At 37.4% G+C, this 21,626-nt stretch overlaps 1 protein-coding gene across 1 annotated transcript; it reads right to left on the reverse strand.

Annotated features, from left to right (window-relative positions):
* Window positions 1-600: 600 nt before the first annotated feature.
* YWHAB (tyrosine 3-monooxygenase/tryptophan 5-monooxygenase activation protein beta) lies at window positions 601-13,664 on the reverse strand. Its single transcript, XM_075176957.1, has 6 exons — window positions 13,513-13,664; window positions 9,053-9,354; window positions 6,266-6,389; window positions 4,344-4,507; window positions 3,965-4,060; window positions 601-2,240 (listed from the first exon to the last, which is right to left on the reverse strand). The coding sequence occupies exons 2-6, from the start codon at window positions 9,344-9,346 to the stop codon at window positions 2,184-2,186; spliced, it is 735 nt and encodes a 244-aa protein (XP_075033058.1). The 5' UTR covers window positions 9,347-9,354; window positions 13,513-13,664; the 3' UTR covers window positions 601-2,183.
* Between the last annotated feature and the right edge of the window lie 7,962 nt (window positions 13,665-21,626).

Raw genomic sequence — 21,626 nt, forward strand, 5'->3', positions numbered from 1 at the left:
CACCTACTTTGCAGTTTTCGGATGCCGATTCTATGTCTGCCGCTAATTTGCAATTCAGTCTTCAAAAGCTTTAAGTGCTGCTGCCAGCCTCTGTCATCTCTTACAGCCAGAGTGACTGGTACTGGAATGCTTGCTGCATCTCTTCTCTATTAATGCCCAACAGCTAACCAGTGTCCATTATAATGCCAAATGGCTGTTCGATATCAAAAAGAGGTAGCCGGCAGTCGTACTTTTTACTATGACTGAAAAAAAAAAAAAAAAAAGAAAAAAAAGGAAAAAGACTTGGCAGCCACAGAAAACTGCAGGCTGCTCCTCCAGTCATGATTTTCCCTATGTGAGAACAGGCACCATAATCATTGACACATGTTTGTGTTTTTCTTGTTTGGTTGGTTGGTTGGTTGGGGGGGGGGGGGGGTTGTGATTTCACTGCTGGGAAACCTGATAATTATGTACCAATTTGAATGGATACCATGTACAAAGGAAATTATCAAAACATGGCCTGTTGACTGGGATTGAAAATGAACTCTGCTCCACAAACTGCACATTCATCATTGTATTGACATCACAACTGCTCAGTGAATATAACAGAACACACTGAACTGATAACATGGATTATTTATTTTGCTCTTGAATTGTTACATGTTCCTGATTATTCTGTGTAGGGTGAAACTAGAACTGTTGAAAATACATACACAAATTTGAGTACATCAATAACCAGTTTTTTTTTTGCTTTTTTTTTTGCGCTAGACTACATTTTCACAACCACGTGTGTGCTAGGTAATCAAACCAACACAGAAGCAAACCTTAGGCAGAATACTGGTCAGTAAAAACAAAGCAATAATAATAATAAAAAAATAAAGAGCTACCAGATATACAGACAGGCTCAGTTCCACATTCACTACTGCATTTATAAAGCGCAAGTATTAACTGTACGTTTTGTTCAGATTTAAAGATCAGTGCATGAATCTTGCCTTTAAGCAGACAGACATTGAGAAAAGATACAGCCAAGAGGAATGTAAAAGTCAGAATAATGCTGTGACATCCTAAACAGTGACTAACTGAATACAGTACTCTGCGCATTAATACAATTTAACAATGTCATTTGTTACTGCAAAAAAATGTATCTAGAATATTTTTGATGAATATTTTTTTTTTATCAAGATCTCCAAATTAGGTTAATGGAAAGCAACATGATTAAGGTGTATAAACTTTTTGGGAAGGATCTCAACCAAACTAGGCCATGCATAAGTAATGTGTTTAATAGACTGAAGATTTGGAAAAATCACCAGGAAGGGCAAGCAGTACAATGAGTGATTACTTTAATTAAAAAAAAAAATGTAAACAGTTAAAATACTGTGGCCAAAAAGATAGAAATAAAGACTAGATTTCTAAGATACTCCACAACAAAATAATGATGGGAAGACCATGAACACACTTTGTTTTTTCTTTTAGAATCTGACAGTCATTCTATTAGCAACGATTATAACCAATATAGTTGTATTTTACAGTATGCTTTTGTTTAGAGCCCCTGATGTGTGTAATAAAAATTGTAATTTTCTTTTTCCTTTTACACATATAGTGGCAAAAGTGTGCATAACACCAATTCAAAAACTCAACAAGACTAAATATTCAAAAACAAGACTTGATTATATTCAGGCTTACAAATTAGGTTCAATGTGTGGCATTTAGGTCAATCAAAATATATAATCGTTACAGGAACAAAACCCCAAAACACCATGGTATGAACCCAATTCATTCCAAGGGTTACAGTATGGTCACTAAGATCCTGTAAAACAGGTGCAGAATTGTACTTCGACTTTTTGTCCTAAAATAGGCTGTACTCTTGAATGGAAAAAAAACCTCTCATCTAGAATTATTTTAGTAACAAAACCCCGTAATCACAGTGTTCAGTTAAAAATAAAGACAATTACATTTTTAAATCATATATATGATATAAATGTAAATTATCATATACATAAATGTTAGCATGCATTTCTCCTGTAAAACACCTGCAATTTTCCTTAATTCACAAATTGTTCTGCTACATGGAGGTTGTGAAAGTCGATGTACTATTCTCTTTACTGGTTGCACAAAGAGGGATATACAATACAGAGTGACGGTGAACAAAAAAAAAAACCAAAAAACCCAAGAACTAAAAAATAAAAATTGATGCGTGGCAGTTGTTAGTTGTCTCCCTCTACGTTATCAGCCTCCTCGCTCTGGTGTTCTGAGGTCCATAGCTGTAAGACAGACAGTACATTAGTTCTCATATCACATGGTCTTGCCAGTGATTCAAGTCTCACTACTGTAACATATGCAAGTCTACCATTGCTTCTATTCTCCAATATATACTCCCCTCAGGGTCCTTACACCGATCTGGCCAATTACAAATTCTTCTACTTATAGAATTGATTATACTTTAACTTTGCAGTGGTTGTACAATCTGCATATAGTGCCAGTGGAAAAAATATGCATTATCCAAGCCTGCAACTATTCAGCGTGGCACTGAAAGGCTTCCAGGAGTTTATATGGCAGCTATAACCCAACAATAGCAATCAGAGACATACAAACTAAAGTATATATAATGTGTAAAAATATCAACTCTAATTCACTAGGAATTTAAAGGGACTAACCACTTCAGGAAATGAATGAGCTTTTGAACACTGAAATATGATTACTTTTATGCACTATGGGTATATATTATCATTTTGCAGTAGAGGTTTTCATTAGATGTTTGAATTTGGATGCAATTAAATTTGTTTTGTGGTATTGCAAATATTGTGCTATTTGCATTCCAAATTGTTTGAATATTGTACATAAGTAGGTAAAAGCCAGGACTGGCCATGTTTTGTTTTTTTTATGTTGAAGTGCCTCTAAAAATTGACATGGTACAAACTTCATTTTTGTACTGTAAAGTTACAAAATTCTGAGGTTCAAAAACTTTTTTCAGACTACACACAAACAAGAAGCAAACCTCATCCAAGTAGTATATCCACTACTAGTAATTTTTTTTTTAATAGCAAAGCTGCAAACCCAAGCCACTTGAAGGTAATATTTTGTTCCTGCTTTTCCTCACTCTAACTGAAAAAAGTTGTTCTAAAGTAGATTGCTATTAAAAACGCCTTTAAACATTTTGTAATTCAGTTCATGTTACTGGAGATGTAAAATAAACCTGAAAAATCAGGAGCAGAATATTACTGTTAAATGGCTCAGGTTGACAGGTATACACAAGTAGTGAAATGATCTTTGACCTTTTTACCAGTTTGAATACAGTGCATCCAAAACTTAGCACTTGAAAAAAGTTGTAAGCAAATAAAAAACGCACTAAGTACAAACCGTAAATAATCCATATATCTTGAAAAATGGATTGTCCGTTTTCAACTTCCTATTGCCTTGTACATGCAGCCTTTCAAATGTGTTTTTCACAAGTGCATATATATCACCACACAGTTATTTATTTTCATTGCTTTATGATTGAACACATCTTTGCTGTGCTCTCTATATTGGATACAACTGTTTCCAGAGATCAGTCACATACTGGGAAAAATTTTTTCCCAATGATCAAAAAAAATAGCTTTGACAAAAAAAGGCAGTTGCAAGAGGGCATATGCCAGCCAATGACTTAACAGGGTGAACTTGGGAACCCCTAATTATATATTTCTATTTTGAGGACTTGTCTCTCCCCGTACAACTTTTGGCCCTGCCAAATTTATTATCCCTTTTCTCAGTCTATGACTACTGGCTACCAGGCTTCTTAGAAAATGACAGTCTCCATTTCATAAGCAACATTAGCAAGTTTAACAGGAAAAAAAATGATGATAATTACCCCCACCCCCTTCATTTTATGTATATGAAATATTCGTGTACAGGGCTGCAGGTGTCTTGCACAAGACTTGGCCGGGACCAGGTCAAATAGGAGATCTAAGGTTTTGTTCATTCTGAGATCCACTAGGATTTCACTTACTGTAAGATTGTCCCTTAGTAGCTGCATGATAAGAGTGCTGTCTTTATAGGACTCCTCATTCAATGTGTCCAGTTCAGCTATTGCCTCATCAAATGCCTGTAAAGAAAGAAATATTCAATTGTGGACAAGTATTGTATTTATATAATTCAACTCTGCAATATCTGAGTGGACCAGAACAAGAGTTATTTGCTTTCACAAACTTTCTAAAGCTTGCCAATGTATTAATATTGAAAACATGATATGCAGATGCTGTTCAACATTGTTATACTGAAACATTGCAATGCTTGCAGTCCATGGGGAATACATATTTGATAACACTAGTTTAAGGCAGCACACATTTGAAGAAAAAAAAAAAAATGTATAGGCAATAAACACTTACTGATTTTGCTAGACTGCAGGCCTTTTCCGGAGAGTTAAGAATTTCATAATAAAACACTGAGAAGTTTAGAGCCAGTCCAAGTCGAATAGGATGTGTTGGCTGCATCTCACTCTTACTAATTTCAAAAGCTTCCTGATAAGACTGTTGAGAGCTGGATACAGTACCTACAAAGCAAAGATAATGACAGCATTGGAATTTGCAAGGTACATACATCTTCCACATTGGTGTTCCAGAATTGGGTAGCAGTCAATTAAAGATATGAAGTAAAGTCGTCAAAAGGGACAGTGCTGCAGTTAAAAAAAAAATTAAAAAAAATATCCACCTGCAAACTACTGAAAGTGCTACAAGACTGGAGAGCAGCATGTTGGTCTACCATATCTGCATAGGAGCTCGTTGTCAGATGAAGCTTACAGCTACTTGGAAGGGTTGTCTGACCTTGCTCAGTGAATCATAGCTCTTGCATCAGGGAATTCATTTCTCCACATTGTTCTTTCCCTACTCGGCTGCATAGCATATTGTGCCTGAAGCTCTGTCCCTGGATTGCATTGGTTACTTTTCACATGGAGGAAACTGCTTACTAATCTGTTTATTCTCCACCAATAAGTATTGCAATTAAGCAACTCATGTAAGGGCTTCAAAACACGATATTGTGCTATGCAGGGAGATAACAATAAGGACTTAATTCCTCAAAGCAAGGGCACATGAGCAAGGTCAAAAACCACTTACAAGAGTGCATTGTAATGTATAAATTCTGTAGTATACCTTTAAATAAAAAAACAAGCAAACCAACTTCATTTTCTTTTCCAAGACATGCAAGTCTTAAAGCTCACCTCCTGTTTTTTGCAGGGTTGTAGTTCACAAGACTGAAAGTGTGTATGTGGGGGTCACAGTCGAATAAAAAAAATTGTTCTAACCCCTTCCCACATCTGCCCCCCTCCTCCGAAAAAATTCTCTAATGTTCAAACTACTGTATTTTAAACCCACTCCCCCTTGATCAATGTAACCAGCTTGTTACAAAATGTGCTGTAATTGAGGTCTGTTGTAAGCTCTGTAAATGTGTGCAAGTGATGTAACCCCTCCGTTTTACTATTCAGTCTTTCTCCATGCAATTTACTGCATGACGATACGCTAAAATATTTAAAAGGAAAAGATTGTTCTAAATGTGGCCATTATGTGTTCAACACTAGATTGGATAATTAAGAGGGAAGCAAACAGATTTTTACAAGCAAAGTCAACTATCTTACCTGACCAGTCTGGGTAAGAAATGTTTATCACAAGTCCAACAACTGTTTATTACCTCCAAGTATCACACAATATTTAGAAGAGGAACTTGTCATTTTTAAAATTGATGTGTGGGAGAAAAAGATTCAATCTGGTGGTGATTTGTTAACACAAAGATAAAGTCATTTATTTTACACTATGGGGATTGAAAGGTGTGAAATAAACAATTTGCATTTTAATCATATATTGACCTTCAAAATCATAACGCATGAAAATTGCTTGAAGTCCAGATATTTTAAAAGATCAAGTAAATCCACCACTGGACATTTCATAGCTGAGCAATGTACCTAAAATAACAGAACTGTTTACACTTCCCTACATGTGTGCAGCATACTACCTGCCCATCACCACGCTGACAAGTTACCATATTTTAACCAGTTTAGAATAGTACATATTTATTAACGATATGTTTGAGAAGCCTAACTTTGAGATCTCCAAAGTAATAAATATTCCATCTTCATGGTCAATCTAAAGATGTCATTTAAATCTAGTTATCAATCACTTAAAATAGCACAAATGGGTGAATGAAAGCTGCATGGTGGGGGCAACTGTCTATATATACTACAAATGCATGGTATCATTAGTAGGGATTCTGATGTCCAGTGCTGTAGGGTTCATTTACCAGTTCCCCAGAAACTCACCTTGTTTGTTGTCTCCAGATGCTACTTCAGAAAGGTACCGAAAATAATCCCCTTTCATCTTCAAGTAGAAAACCTTGCTTTCTGGTGGTGTAGCATTTGCAATCAGATGCTTGTCCAGAAGATCCTGCAACAGTATATGTGACACATTTTAGATAACTGTTAAAAACAAAAACACATGAATCCTCTCCTTTAGGGTTCATATGTGCCTTATTTAACTAAAATACGCAATTCCCATTTCCTATGATTAACACAAATGCTCTTCATGGAAAATAAAAATTAGATTAAAAAAAACCAGCCAGATTTAACAGTTAAAAATGTTTGAGTAATGTTTGACTATTCGGTATTATTATGAAATGTTTTAAAAAGGACACTGAACTTCACACACAACCCTGCATAAAGAAACTATTAATAATATTAGCAGATGGATATATAAAAGCTATTGCTCTATATTATCAGTCTTGACAGGCTAGGTGCAGTGTCCTTTCAAAGGAATAATGTACTGAAAGTTTGCTTTATATTGGAAAATCTATACCTCCAAGATCCACTACCTGAAATAAATCCAGAAGCTAGTAGAAATTTGACATATGTTTGTGAAGGTGATCCTGTTGCAGAATATAAAAACTACTAATAAGTAAACACATATGTTTCCTTAATTACCGAGATAATATTTGTGGTCTTAAAGTGAAGAAAAATATAAAATGCTGCATCACAGTAGACAAAATAAAAATGTTTTCTTTTTGTAAAAACAGAATAAAAGTGCCAAGCCAGGAAACAAACTAAAAAAAAACAAAAAAAAAAACTGATGACAATTCTATACTTCAAATATTGAAAATCATATGATCAAACGGCTTTAATCATCAACATCATGTCTACCAATAGGTGCATTAAGGCTCTCTAAGACACGGTTTACACCAGCAACAGTGCCTTGTAGACAATCACTGGATGTCTCCTTGGAGAGAGCTAACCAGATAGCTGACTATTGGACAGATGCACTACCTGCTTACCAGCTACATGGAGCAGCCAGTGATGCAAGGTTCAAGTAATTACAGGAGGAGTAGACAAGTAGTTAACAAGTGCCCTGGTGTCATGAGCAAATGATTGCAGGGCACTGTTGCTATTGTACCCTACTTAAATTTCCTGGAATAAAAAGGATCGCTTCAACTTGTCTCATTGACTATTCTTTAAAACACAGGATAATTGCATGGCTGTTTATTAATGAATCAGCAGAGCACGCTACTATATTTTTAGAGGACTTCCATAACAGACTTACGACCTTCTGTGGGTGTTGCTAAATAACAAACCAGGTGCACAACCAGCCACTGCTTCTTAATACATAAGTATAAGTATATAAGTACAAGTATAAAATAGTAGGAAATGAGACATACTGACATGATCCTCCAGTGTGTGGACACTTAGTTTTTATACTGTCCTGAGTGTGGTGCTCTCTCTCCTCTGTCACTACCAATGTCATATATAATATAATAATGAATCAAAGAGCAACAGCTGTATTTATGAAATGTGCCTTTAAATTAAACTAAATTAGTTCCCTAAATCTATCTTATATCACAGATAGTTTGTCCTGGTAGTGGACAAAACAGGATACAAAAATAACCCTCAGTAAGATCCATTATAATTAGAAGGAAAAAAAACCCACTATTTTTAGATACAATACCTAGTTACATTTTCATTAAGAATGAGAAAAAAAAAAAAAAAACTCACTGTGGATTGATACTAGTTTCATCTTATGCCAAATAGAACCAATAGCAGGCAAATGCTATTAAAAGATACAGTGCAGAATTATTTCCATAGCAACCAAAAATATGCACACATTAACCACTCCCATGCCAGGCAATATTCCCAAGTGAAAACTATATAAGCACAAGTATGTGCCAATCATTCCTGGATTGCAAAAGGTTAGTCAACAGAAGATAAAGTCTATTTTACATATCCCCCCAAAACCTATAACGAATCCCTTAAAACATTAGAAATCATTTCCTTCTATACCTACAAAATGGAAAGACAAATCATTTAAAAACACACAATGGGGTAAATACATAACTAGAACACCATTAAAATATTGACCTTAAGTGTATTAAGACAAACCATCTAGCATTTCATAACTATCAAAATAAAAGCATGGTGAAAAAAGTTACAGTACCTATTGCAGGCTTGGCTAACCTGTGGCACTCCAGGTGTTGTGAAACTACAAGCCCTAGCATGCTTTGCCAATATATAGCAGCTTATTGCTGGAAGGGTATGCTGGGACTGGTAGTTTCACAACACCTGGAGTGCCACAGGTTAGCCAAGCCTGACCTGCTATTGCTAAAATTCTAGTATCTTATCGCACCTATTTCGAAATGAAATATATTCCCCCACTAAAAGTCTATCTAATTGCAATAGATTAGATAATATATACTAGACATTTTACTAAACATTTAAAGAGATTTATAGTGCCGCGGATTCCTCTTCTAAGCAATGTATGCATCTGCCATGTGGCACACCAACATCCGCAGCCTTCAACTCTCCAAGAAATATCTTTATGCACTGAAGATTTTAAATTTATGGGATCTACATACGTTGACGCCTAGTAGGGTTTTGGCTTTATACAAAAATTCTTGTTCTGAATTTGTTACGCTACCAAAACCACAGGAAACATTTTACATAGTACTCTATACTAACACATCAACATCAGTCCCCGCCCAAAAAGTTAAAGGACACATTTAGCCACTGGCCTTAAGAGCTTTAATATTTTTTGAACTTCGTGGGTTATATGTTAGAGAAAATTACCAGAACATCTGTGCAGATTTCGGTCAGCTCCGTCTCAATCCTTTCACGGTATTCACGTGCCATCTGTTGCTTCTTCTCGTTGCCCTCAGTCTTTTGCTCAATGCTGGAGATCACACGCCAGGAGGACCGGCGAGCCCCTACAACATTTTTGTAGGCAACAGAGAGCAGGTTCCTCTCTTCATTAGAGAGCTCACCACCCTGCTCGGTGACAGCCTTCATGGCTGCAGCCATATCATCATAGCGCTCAGCCTGTTCAGCCAGTTTGGCCTTCTGTACCAGTTCACACTTGTCCATGATGAGTTCTATTGTAAAGAGACAAATTGTGTATTAATTCATGTTTAGTCACACAGGTGACTTCAATATTCTGTTTAACAGATTATTAGTGCTTTCCAGTGCTTGTGACATTCCTTGAATGATTTCATTGATATTAAGATATCGCTTTATGATTCAAGAAATATTAGACAAACACCTATTGTACATTTATAAAAGGCGCAGGAAACAAAATGGTGAAACGAGGGAAAAAAATATAAAAACACACCCTAGACTTTACTAAAGCTCACACGATTTACTGCTGAGGAATCTAATGTGCTACAGTGTATTGCAGCATGTAAAGTTAATAACCAAGGCGGACGTTCCATATATAAAAAAATAAATAAAAAATAAAGTCTTATTGTAATTTGAACAACCATAAATAAATATTATATATACGGTATTGTGCAACTTTGCATCACTACAAAATGAACTACTTGCAGCAACTAAAGAAAATAAAAAAAAATCTCCACGCCATCATGACAGTATAAAATATTGTACATGGATAATTATTTGATTGTAAAATGCAGGGAAAAATTAGTGTAAGAAAAATAAAGTTTGTTTATTGATGACATGCATTATACTAATAAAAAGATAATTATGTGAAAATATAAAATAAAGCAATGTAAAAATGGGGGTTTTAAGTGATACATCAAGTTGAGTTAATCAATGCTGTAGAGGCCTGCTGTGGGGCAATACCCAGGAAGCTACCTTAGGACTGCCTCAACATTCAGCTTTATTTATTCTTTGCATTATAACTTCAGTAACAAAACATCCTATTTTATTTACAAATAAGGGCTATGTTTGCATAATAACTGATGAGTGAAGAAAACAGCAGAGACTCATTATGATTGGCTACTGCCATATAAATACAATTAAGTCAGCATGTAAATCGGCTGAAATTTAAGTGGTCAAGCATGACCTTGTGTGTCTCATACCTGTAAAGGAGTAGAGCAAAAAAACTGTACAGGTATAATAACCAAACGCTGACCACTGTTGCTTCAATGAATAGGGGGTGGGGGGAGGATAGGACTGGTTATTAAAAACCAAATTATTTGAATTTAAAACGCATCATACTATCAAAACTATACTGTGTCTACCCTATTTTGCAAAAAAACAAAAAAAAAAAAACAAAACTTGCTTTCCAGTGACACTAGCCTGTGTAGTTGAGAAATGTATTTAGATCATATACAAAAAATAAATTAAAAAAACAACTCTGCTTTTCTAATTGTATTTGTAACCACTAGAGGCAACATGACCATTAAAGTGAGAGGAAGTCATGTGACAGATGCCAGGCTGCTGCTCAGATCTTGTGTGTACTGAAGGACTCATTCACACCTATGTTTTTCTTCGCCTTTCACAAATGCACACATGAAAAGTGCATTAAAATTAGTACAGAAGATGACATAGTAATGCTCCCATCACTGCATTGTAAAAATGCATCAAGACCTACTTTCCATGAGCTGGTGCAAGTACAATAAATGTTGGGGCTTATAGTGAGTTGAACGGAAACTGCATCTTTTGGTGTGTAATACGCTTTTTTACTTTCTGAAATTAGTGGTTAATACACATGCTCAAATGTAAAAACAATAAAAATAAATAAGCACAACACATGAATAATGCATCAATAAACTGCATTTTCATGCAGTATTATCCATTTCCCTGCACATATGTGAATGAGCCTAAATTTTTGAGATGCTCATTCTCACACTATTCTTGCAAACATGTTGGAAAATATACCTAAAGGAATTTTGATACAAATCATTGTTTTCTGTTTAGAATAAATAACAATTTAAGCAGTTAAGCAAACAGTAATGTTGACATCTCAAACAGAAACAAGTCTTTCATTATTCGATGTGCTCCTCATAGCTAGGTGTGAAATGACTTTGGTTATATACTCTTCCAGGGAAAGCATTTAGAAACGTTATGTGATGCAAGTGGGAGGAAATAAGATTTGAGTAGTGAAAATCTTGCAGTAATGGATTTTTTTAAGCAGATATACGGCAGATATATACACTTGCTTCTATATATTATGCTGTATAAACTGTGCTCAGTGGGTGCACAGATCAGACACTCCAATAAAGACTACTACATGGAAGAATGGACAACCTGTAGAGAATTAAATACTGTCTAGTTTCAGTTGCTCTTGATAAAAAAAAACAAAAAAACATTTTCTCTCTTGCCATGACTATTAGACCACCAGACTAAGCAGCTAAAAATCTGTATAGGACAGCCAAACTGTGGGGAGTATTTTTAATTAATTATTTTCCCCAATTTTACTTCCTAGAAAGTAACACTGCATTATCAGCATGGAAATACACTGAAAAATCATGCCACCAGGTTTGGATAACAAAGTGGGCCATAGCCAAGGTATAAGCAAACTTGGTGCAGTTCTTGCTGAACTCTCTAGAGGACAAATTGAGTGGGATAGAAATTATTTTACAAGAAGTTTTTATTAGTCGACAATGATAAATCGCATGTAAAACCTTTAACAGATCATTATAAATGTTAAAGTGCTAATTTAATTAACCAGTCCAAATGTTGGAAGAGTCACATCTGTGAAATAAAAAGAATTCTGCAAATATAAAAAGATTAAATAATTTTATTTTTTTATAGAAATTCTCCTTAGTTTGCAATGAATGGAACTCAACATTGGACAATTTCATATACTATTTTACTATCCTATGTGCTTCAAATACATATTTACTGCTTTTGTATATGCAGCTTGTTAGCCAGATAGAATATTGCTGTCTAGCTGCTAAGGTGGGTGCATTCCACCTTGACTTTTGTTTTTGGAGCTCTCACTTTCTCCACAAACCTTTACAGGCACTTATAGGGTGTTTTTTTTTTTGTTTGTTTTTTTGGAGGGGGAGGGGGGTTGTTAACACTACCATTTTTCATGTAAATATTTGGAGAGATGTATATTATTTCATGAATTGGATAAATTTACCATTTATTTTGCCACTAATCTTACCTATATACAAAGTTGTAATTTTTATTTTAGTAGAATAAAAGGTTGCAATATTTTTTCCTCTCATATTAGAAAAGCAAAATAAATTATAAACACAGAACATTCTATTTACATTTTTAAGTGCTAAATTCATAATTTATTTAAAATAAAGGTGTTAATGGACCATTTATACCCGTATATGTGGAGCTGACGTGATAATTTTAGTCCATGGATTTATATAGTATGGATCAAAAGCAATTAGCTCCACTGACTGAGAGGATTTTCTAGTGACATGCATGCAATTAGCAGTCAGCTGATCAGGAATAGAAAGCAATAGGCAATTGCTAGGTCTACTTCTATTGTGCTGCTTGCATTTTTCCTGACAAAACATGGAAGGCTTGATATTCCATCTTACTGCAACAATAGACAAAGATATATCACTTCTGACATAAAATGTAAATTAATGATGCACAAATTCAGAAACTACAATGTCCTGTCTAGAAATGCATTAAACCATAAAATGACCTGTTATGTAGGAAAGAACAGCAGGAAAATGAGTTTTATTAATAAGGCCCAAAGAGTAGAATCCATATTCTTTAGTGTCATATTGAAATATCGATGCTTTCATTAAATATTCATACTGGGAATATATTAGAAAAAAAATTGCACCATCTTAATGGCCTGTACGAGCTCATGGAAAAGTACATGTGGAATTAACACGATGACAGACACAGACAGGAATCCATGCTCTCATTTGCGTAATATTAATAACCCTCATGATTAGAAAGCAAGAGCACATAGAGAAGGAGACATGCTGCCATAGGCACACACATTCCAGTATTATTCGATGAACGGTCTTTATGTTGCATTACACTGGAGGTCGTATATAATTATAATGATGGATTAGACCCAAGACAGATCGCTAGGACACGGATGACAAGACTCCCCGGTATTGTGCCTGGATCCTGGGCACAGCGGGAGGGGAAGGCTCGATACTGCGCCAGGCCGCATTACTCGATGGTATAGGAGATGACTGTGTCATGGTCGATGATAGGGCGCCCAGGATTGAGATTACTTAGAACAGGCCGCTATGATCCCCGCCCTTGTGCGAGGCGAGTCCCCAGGTGTCCTGAGCGCCCGGATGTCTTCACCTCCCCCATCCCCTCTGCCCAATGTCCCCCTGAGCCCCGGGCACTCGCACCTGAAAGCCGCGGTCCGGTGATAATGCTTCGATAGAAATCAGGGCGAGCACAGCTTCCTCTCTGTCACCTCTCCTGCGGATTCAATGCCGTTCTACTTCCGTTCCAGCCCCACTTCCGCTTCCTACAAGCCCCGCCTGTCAGAGCGGGAATGGCGGCTTCCCCCTGGGGACAGGGGGGGTGACCTCACCGTCACCATAGGGACGGCGATGACGTCAGCCGGCTGTACAAACGAGCAGTGCGAGAGATGGGAGGAAGCGCGTCTGGGCGGGAAGGAGACAAGTGTCAGCTTGTATGTGTATGCCAGACACCATTACGTTACACACTTGCACGTATTATACATGTACGGATTTCGACCACTGTTTTAAATTCCCAATTTTACAAATTTTTATGATCTTCTTGATACCAGATGCATTTACCTGATTTTGCATTACCTTTCCCCAGGTTTTACCTCACAGTAAATTCCCACGTACGGTATAATGTACAGGCCTATTGTATTACAATATGTTTTTCTTATATATATTAATGGAAGGTAGAGATGTAATACAATCTAAAGAATTATGATTTTGATTTCCCTATCTGTAGCTTGCATTATATTTGTAAATTCACATTTTATGAAACGAATAGAACTGGGAGGACAATCAATTGTGTTTTGTGGTGTGGTTGAAGTAGATGTGGGAACACTGAAGTCCAAATTCTGCAGGAAACAAGCAACATTATGGGGCATGTTCAATTGTTTGGAATCCCCACGGCGTTAAAACTATTACCGTTAATACGGTAATAGTAAGCTGGATTTCAGCTCGCGGTTCAGGAAGCTGTGAGCTGAAATACAGCGAGAAAACTACCGTAATAACGGTATTTACACGCACTATTACCGTAATGACGGTAATAGTGCACGCGTCGGAAGATCTTTGGCGTTTTTGCCAACAATTGAATATGCCCCTATGTGACCAAATGCATACTGAGGCAAATATTTTCCATAACAGTTTTTTGAAGAATTATACTGGACGTTGTCAGAACAGCATGATAGTCCATTTCTAGTAATGTAAAAGTCACTAAATAGTGTAAATACAGGATAGAATATGTTTACTAAGATTAGGATTGGTTAACGGTGCAAACTACTCACATTGAGGCATATTTATGAAGTGGTGCTAGCACAGTTAGTTTCACTCTCCGTAACTCCAACGCAAGTTGGAGTGTGCCGCATATTTATGAAAGGTGCAAGCTTTGCATTCTTCGTTTTTTCGGGAGCAGTCACCATTCAATAGTATGGTGATTTCTCCTCGCAATCTAACAAGTTCCGAAAAACAGTTTTTTTCGAAAACTTGTCATGTTAATGTGCATACATTATCATAATCATAAATTTCAGTGCTGTCAGCTCTGCTCCGAAGAGCAGAGCTGCACAGCGCATGTGTGGAGGGATCACATGATCCCTCCCTGTCACTCACCACTCTCTCTGCAACTATAGTTGCAGAGACAGGAGATGTTTGTGCACATGCCCAGTTCTTCGAACTGCATGTGCGCAATTGCAGTATGAAGGAAAACAAGGAGGAGATACGGAGACAGCGCATTCCAGGTAAGTATTTTTTTTTTGAGTTCTTCATAAATTTGAGAAATAGTTCAATCCTTATCAATGCAATAAGGATTGAAAACTATTTTTCACTTTATGTGAACATTGATAAATGTGCCCCATTGTCTACTATAAGACCAGGGGGTAAATGTATCAAGCTGACCGTTTTCCAGTGGGTTTGAAAAACCAGTCAGATTCTAGCTATCATTTATTTAGTACATTCTACAAAATGATAGCTAGAATTTTATTGGTTGCTATAAACAACGTCTCCACTTTTCAATCCCGCCAGAAAACTCGCAGCTTGATACATTTAGTTGGCTTCTGACAATTCTAGTATCTGCCTGTGTGGTAGGAAATATAGATTATAAGCTCCACTTGTCCAGGGACAGATGTGAATTATTACATTTTCTATTTAAAGTGCTGTAATATCTAATCACTACATAAATAAATAGTTATAGGTCAAGCAACACCAATATTTTTATCTTTATGAAGTTAGATCATCTGGAGCAATGGAGGAAGGTGGCCTGGTCTGATGAATCACATTTTCTTTTACATCATCTGGATGGCCGGGTGCGCGAGCGCTTACCTTGGGAAGAGATGACACCAGGATGCACTATGGCAGGGTTTCCCAAACCCAGTCCTCAGGGCTCCCTAACTGCAGGTTTTTCATATATCCTTGCTGGAGCACAGGTGTATTCATTACTGACTGACACATTGTATCAGATCCACAGGTGGTCCTAATTATGTCACATGTGATCCGGAAAACCTGCACTGTTGGTGAGCCCTGAGGACTGGGTTTGGGAAACCCTGCACTATGGGAAGAAGGCATGCCGGTGGAGGCAGTGCGATGCTCTAGACAATGTACTGCTTGAAAACCTTGGTTCCTGGCATTCATGTGGATGTTACTTTGACACATACCACCTACCTAAGCATTGTTGTAGACCAAGTACACCTCTTCATGGTAACGGTATTCCCTGATTTCAATGGCCTCTTTCAGCAGGATAATGTGCCCTGCCACACTGCAAAACTTGCTCTGGAATGGTTTGAGGAACATGATAAAGAGTTCAACTTGTTGACTTTGCCTCCCAATTCCCCAGATGTCAATGTGATTAAGCATCTGTGGGATGTGCTGGAATAACAAGTCAGAGCCTTGGAGGCCCCTCCTCACAATTTACAGAACTTAAAAGAACTGCTGCTAATATCTTGGTGCCAGATACCACAGGACAACTTCAGAAGTCTTGCAGAGTCCATGCCCCAACAGATTAGAGCTGTTTTGGCACCACGAAGGGGACCTACACAATATTAGGCTGGTGATTTTAATGTTGTGGCTTAGTGTATACATTCACCTATATTTAGACAGTTTTGCATGTTCTGATAGGAAGTGCTGGAGCAAATTGGGGCTGGCAATAATTATATGAGGTCTGGTCTCATTATGCACCCAATGCAAAAAAGATTTTGTTTTGTGGGAGCGAGATATTTAAATGACATTCAAGGACATGACACTTTTATAGTAGTGTTCTACGATTTACAGGCAGTCATGGAGTATATCTTCTTTGTAACATATACATTTCTAGGCTAATTTCTACTAATGTGATAAAAATATTCAAATTAATGATAGTGAATTGTAAATGTATCCAAACTATTATTAATTTAAGAAATAAATAGTATAAACTGAGCAGTATTTTAGATCAGGTTTGTTTTTACAAGTTTACGGTACAAAGTAAAAAATGTTTCCTAACATTTAAATTAAAACAAATAGAAACATAATAGAAGTTGCATATAACCAGTATATATTTGTCACAAGATATCTGCATATCTTATATGTTGCATATTCATCATCATTACGTAAGAGGCTCCACAGGTTCCGCAGTGACGTTCGGTCAGCAATACACAAACAGAACATAATACAAATAAATATTGAAGCAAGAGAACAAACATTAGCAGAAGACACAATTTAGAACATGAAGAAACCTTTGCAACAGGACAAGGAGATAGAGAGGGCCTTGCTTGAGAGAGCTAACTTTCTAGAGGGTCGAGAAACCAGAGACAATGGGGGTGGTGGGAAATGAGTGGAAAGGCCAGGTGGAGCGTGAGGAGTGTGTTAGGAAATCACCAGATTGATTAGCAAGGTTATGTAGTAAAATAAAGTTATGGACAGTATCAAGAGCATACAGAGAAAGCACAAGCTCTGAGGTTATGCAGAGATGAGTAATTTGCCACAATGTAATGCAGGAATCATGCAGTAGTATAACAGTCTTGTTGCAACACAGATACAAACAATATCTCTTAAAAAATACTGGTGAAAGGTTAATACAGTCTAAGGCAATACAAGCTATGAGCAATATCTGTTAAGAAATGCTGTTGCAGATTTACACAGAGTCCAGTAATCACTGTAAAGTACCACAATAGAGCAATAGTTATTGCAGTCTGGGGATTCTGAATAAAGCTATACAGTATACATACACACACATATGTAATATTTGACATCAGCTGTTTGAATCCTAGCATTATATGGAGGCAAAAATGATAATATGCAAGTTCTCCTATCTAACTACATAAACCAACCAGGTGGCATTGTGCCTCGTGTCATTGCTCCAATTGTCAGCAATCACCAGACCTATCATAATGTGACACGTCATCACGCCAGTTGCCATAGCAACCAATACAAGTGTCAGAATAATGTAAAACTTGGAAAAAGAATGGAAATAGAGATGACAACATAAGGATAAATAAAGATGACAGCATAATAAAAGCAAAGTGAAGGTAAAGAAATCAGAAGAGCCAAGCACACTCATAGCAAAACTAACAATTAACAGCTTAGGAAAATGAGGCAGTAAGAACAAAGTTAGTAAATACCATAAAACTAAAAGAGATGCCAAAAATAAAATTTAAAAAAAATAAACAATTATAGTAAGACACATTATAGAATCCCCATAAAACCAAAACACTAAACTAAGTAAACCATAGAGGTATTATGGAGAGAGGTTACAGAGAAGACATTTAGAGACACAGCACCATATATTGAAAAAAAGCCATAAGATTTATCCAAACAAATATGAAATACATAATAACATTAGCACAGATTAAATTACTATCCCGTGCAAACATGAAGGGTCAGCATAAGGTGACAGTACATTATGAAAGTTTGTAATCTTCTGTAAGTCTATTTGGAGTCATGCTACCTAACCTATCAATACATCACCTCCTCTTTCTCATTGCAATAAAATTCAACTGTGAGATCAAATGTTTTCTCTCGAAATAAATGTCAGTACATTGGTATTGACTATACCTTTCTTAACAAATCATCTATACATCGCAAATCTTTTCTTAACAACAAACTGTTTTTTTTATACTTGTAACTATTCATGTACAGCTTGCACCACCAATATTTCTTTTTTATTAATGTGATCTTGAGACTTTCATGCATATATGTTTTTGCACTTTTCTATAACTTCTGTTTTTGCTGCTTCACTGAGTGACTTATTTTTGAATTAATGTTATGGAGGATGAGCAGAGCTCTATTGACTATGTGGAAGAATATAGATTAATTGCACGTTATGCAGATAGGAATGTTGCCAGGATTTTATTCAATGACATAACATTCTTAGCCTTTGATGTTACGAGTATTATTCTAAAAGGTGACAGGACTGGGAGAGAGACATAGACATCTATATATTATATTTATAGGTCAATATAGTCCCTCAAGACCTCAAGATGTTTTGAAAGAATCTACCTTTGGTTCTACACATTTTTTGAAGAGTGGAATCAGGTTTTAAATGAGTGTTTGAGCCACCTTATCAGAATTATTATTCTGGAAATTTAAAGGGAACAAATAGAATTCTCCTCATACCTATTTAATCGATCTTTAAGTATTAGTTTCTCTGGATCCACCTCTGCTTCGCTTCCTTTATCAGTTGGAATACAATAAGACTCGATCCTTGGTCCTCTGCTCTTCTCTATCTTTACCACTTCTCTTGAAAACTAATAAGCTCCTTTGGATTTCAGTATCATCTCTATTTGCGTGTCTACGTACCAAACCCGCAAATTGCTTGGTCGGGTCCTGATGCACTTACCTGAGGTTCCTCGGGTCTCTCCTTTTCAGCGCTCTGACGCCGTACCTGCTGGCAGCCGCCATCTTTGATCTGAGTCTGTGAATGCGCAAACCTGTCCTTTTATATTATCCTATTCCCTTCTATTGGCTCTTCCCCTTTATTGGCCTGGATACATAAAACACCTGTGTTCATTCATTCATTGCCAGATCTTTAAGTTTTTTACCTGTGAGGATGTGATTTTCCCTTGTTCCTGTGATCCAGTCTCCAGCTTCCAAGCCTACCTGGACCTCTGTGTATACCTGCCGCAGACCGTTACACCCTTGCTGATCCAGTTTCCTCCTTTCAAGCTTATCTGGACCTCTGTGTATACCTGCCTCAGACCATTACACCCTTGCTGACCTAGTCTCCTGCTGCCAAGCTTACCTGGACCTCTGTGTATACCTGCCGCAGACCATTACACCCGTACTGATCCAGTCTCCTGCTTCCAAGCTTACCTGGGCCTCTGTATACCTTCCGCAGACCATTACACCCTTACTGATCCATTTTCCTGCTTCCAAGCTTACCTGGGCCTCTGTGTATACTTGCCGCAATCCATTACACCCTTACTGATCCAGTCTCCTGCTCCAATCTTACCTGGAAATCCATGTATACTTGCCCACAAACCATTACACCCTTGCTGATCCAGTCTCCTGCTTCAAAGCTTATCTGGATCACCGTGTATTCCTGCTGCAGACCGTTACACCTCTGCTGATCCAGTCTCTTTGCTACCTCCATATATTCCTGCTGTAGACCATTACTCCTCAACTGATCCGGTCTCCTTGCTTCCCAGCATACTTGGACCTTCGTTGACTCCTGCCCGCAGACAGTTATACCTCTGCTTATCCAGTATCCTTGATTCCAACCATATGTGGATCTCCATGTATTCCAGCCGTAGACCGTTATCACCTCGGTATGCTTTTCCATCCAGCATTCTCCACTGAGTCTCGCTTGGTGCCTACTTGGAGAACCGCGACCTGCGAGGCAGAAGCCACACTGCCGATACTTCCTTTCGGGGGTCACTGGTGAATAACTTCTGTCCCATTAGACTCCGCGCATCCCTGTAGGTGGTATTAAACCTAGCTGGCTTTGAGGGTCCTACAGATTACTTCAGATTTTGACAATGTGGATAAAACCCAAATTTATCTATCCTCTCCTGATCTGTGTTGGCCCGTGTTACTGTCTTTCTGCCATTTCATCTTGGATGTCCTCTCGCCTTCTCAAACTCAATCTTTTAACGTTAATAATACTCTCACCCGCCAACAGAAGTTACCTACCTGACATTTATATTTATGTTGACAACATGACAGTAAATCCTACCCCACAAGCTCATTCCTTTGGTGTGATCCTTGATTCAGTATAACCTTTGTTCCTCACATCGACTCCTTATATAAAACATGTTACATACATCTAAAAAACATTTCCAGAATATGCACATATCTCACACATGACACTGCAAAAACTTTAATTCATGCACTCATCATCTCCCGCATTGAATATCGCATTGATTATTGCAGGTCCCACTTTACTGGTCTTCTCCAAATCAGACTCTCACTCCTACAATCTATTATGCACGTAGCAGCTACATATATTTTCCTTCCAAATTGTTCTTTCTCTGCTGATTCACTCTGTTAGTCTCTACATTGGTTGCCTGTTTTTCATGGAATCCACTATAAAATACTTCTAACATACAAGGACATCAACAAAACTGCACCAACATACATCTTCTCACATCTCCTCACTTGTATCAAAATATCTCCAAACCGACATGTCTGTTCTGCACAAAATCTGCATCTTTCTTGCACACTTATTACCTGCTCCCATTCCCGGTTACAGGAATTTGTAGAATTCCCTCCCTTGCACAATAAGACTTTCCTCTAGTCTTCAAACCTTCAGGCATTCTCTGAAAACCCACCACTTCAGGCAAGCTTGTAAAATTCCTCAACTGCCCTGTCATGAAATCTGGAGAATTTAGTGAGTCCTGTATACCTGCAGATGATAGATGCTCGAACTGGGGTGCTTAGTCTAATGGTAGGTGCTTTTCACCATGACCCTAGGAGAGGGCATGGGCTTAGACACACCTATTACCGCAGGTCGCGGTTCCCAGAACTAGTGATGCAGGAATATAGGTGGAGCCAGATATGGACGGAATATGACAATAACAGGTAAAGTTCTCTGAGGACAATAACAATGAGGAAGTTAGTTGATTCGTTGAGAAGAGCAGTCCAATGGAAACAGTATCTATGAAGAACAAGCTGATCCGTTTAGATAGTAACTCAGAACAACGGCAGATGAATTACTGATACAGCGATAGTTCAATAGAAACAAATGTGGTAAAGAACAAGCTGATCCGTTTAGATTGTAACTCAGAGCAACAGCAGATGAATCACTGATACAGCGGTAGTTCAATAGAAACAAATGTGATGAAGAACGAGCTGATCCGTTTAGATGGTAACAG

This window comes from Mixophyes fleayi, chromosome 6 (genome assembly GCF_038048845.1).
Source record: "Mixophyes fleayi isolate aMixFle1 chromosome 6, aMixFle1.hap1, whole genome shotgun sequence".
NCBI lineage: Eukaryota > Metazoa > Chordata > Amphibia > Anura > Limnodynastidae > Mixophyes > Mixophyes fleayi.

Bases quoted from the DNA above. Each gene is read 5' to 3' on its own strand.
- YWHAB (XM_075176957.1), bottom strand. From the start codon at position 9,346: ATGGACAAGTGTGAACTGGTACAGAAGGCCAAACTGGCTGAACAGGCT. The intron at 4,508-6,265 runs GTGAGTTTCTGG...TTTGCTTTGTAG, and splicing joins ATCTGGAGACAACAAACAAG to GTACTGTATCCAGCTCTCAA. The intron at 2,241-3,964 runs GTAAGTGAAATC...TCTGTCTTACAG, and splicing joins TACTAAGGGACAATCTTACA to CTATGGACCTCAGAACACCA.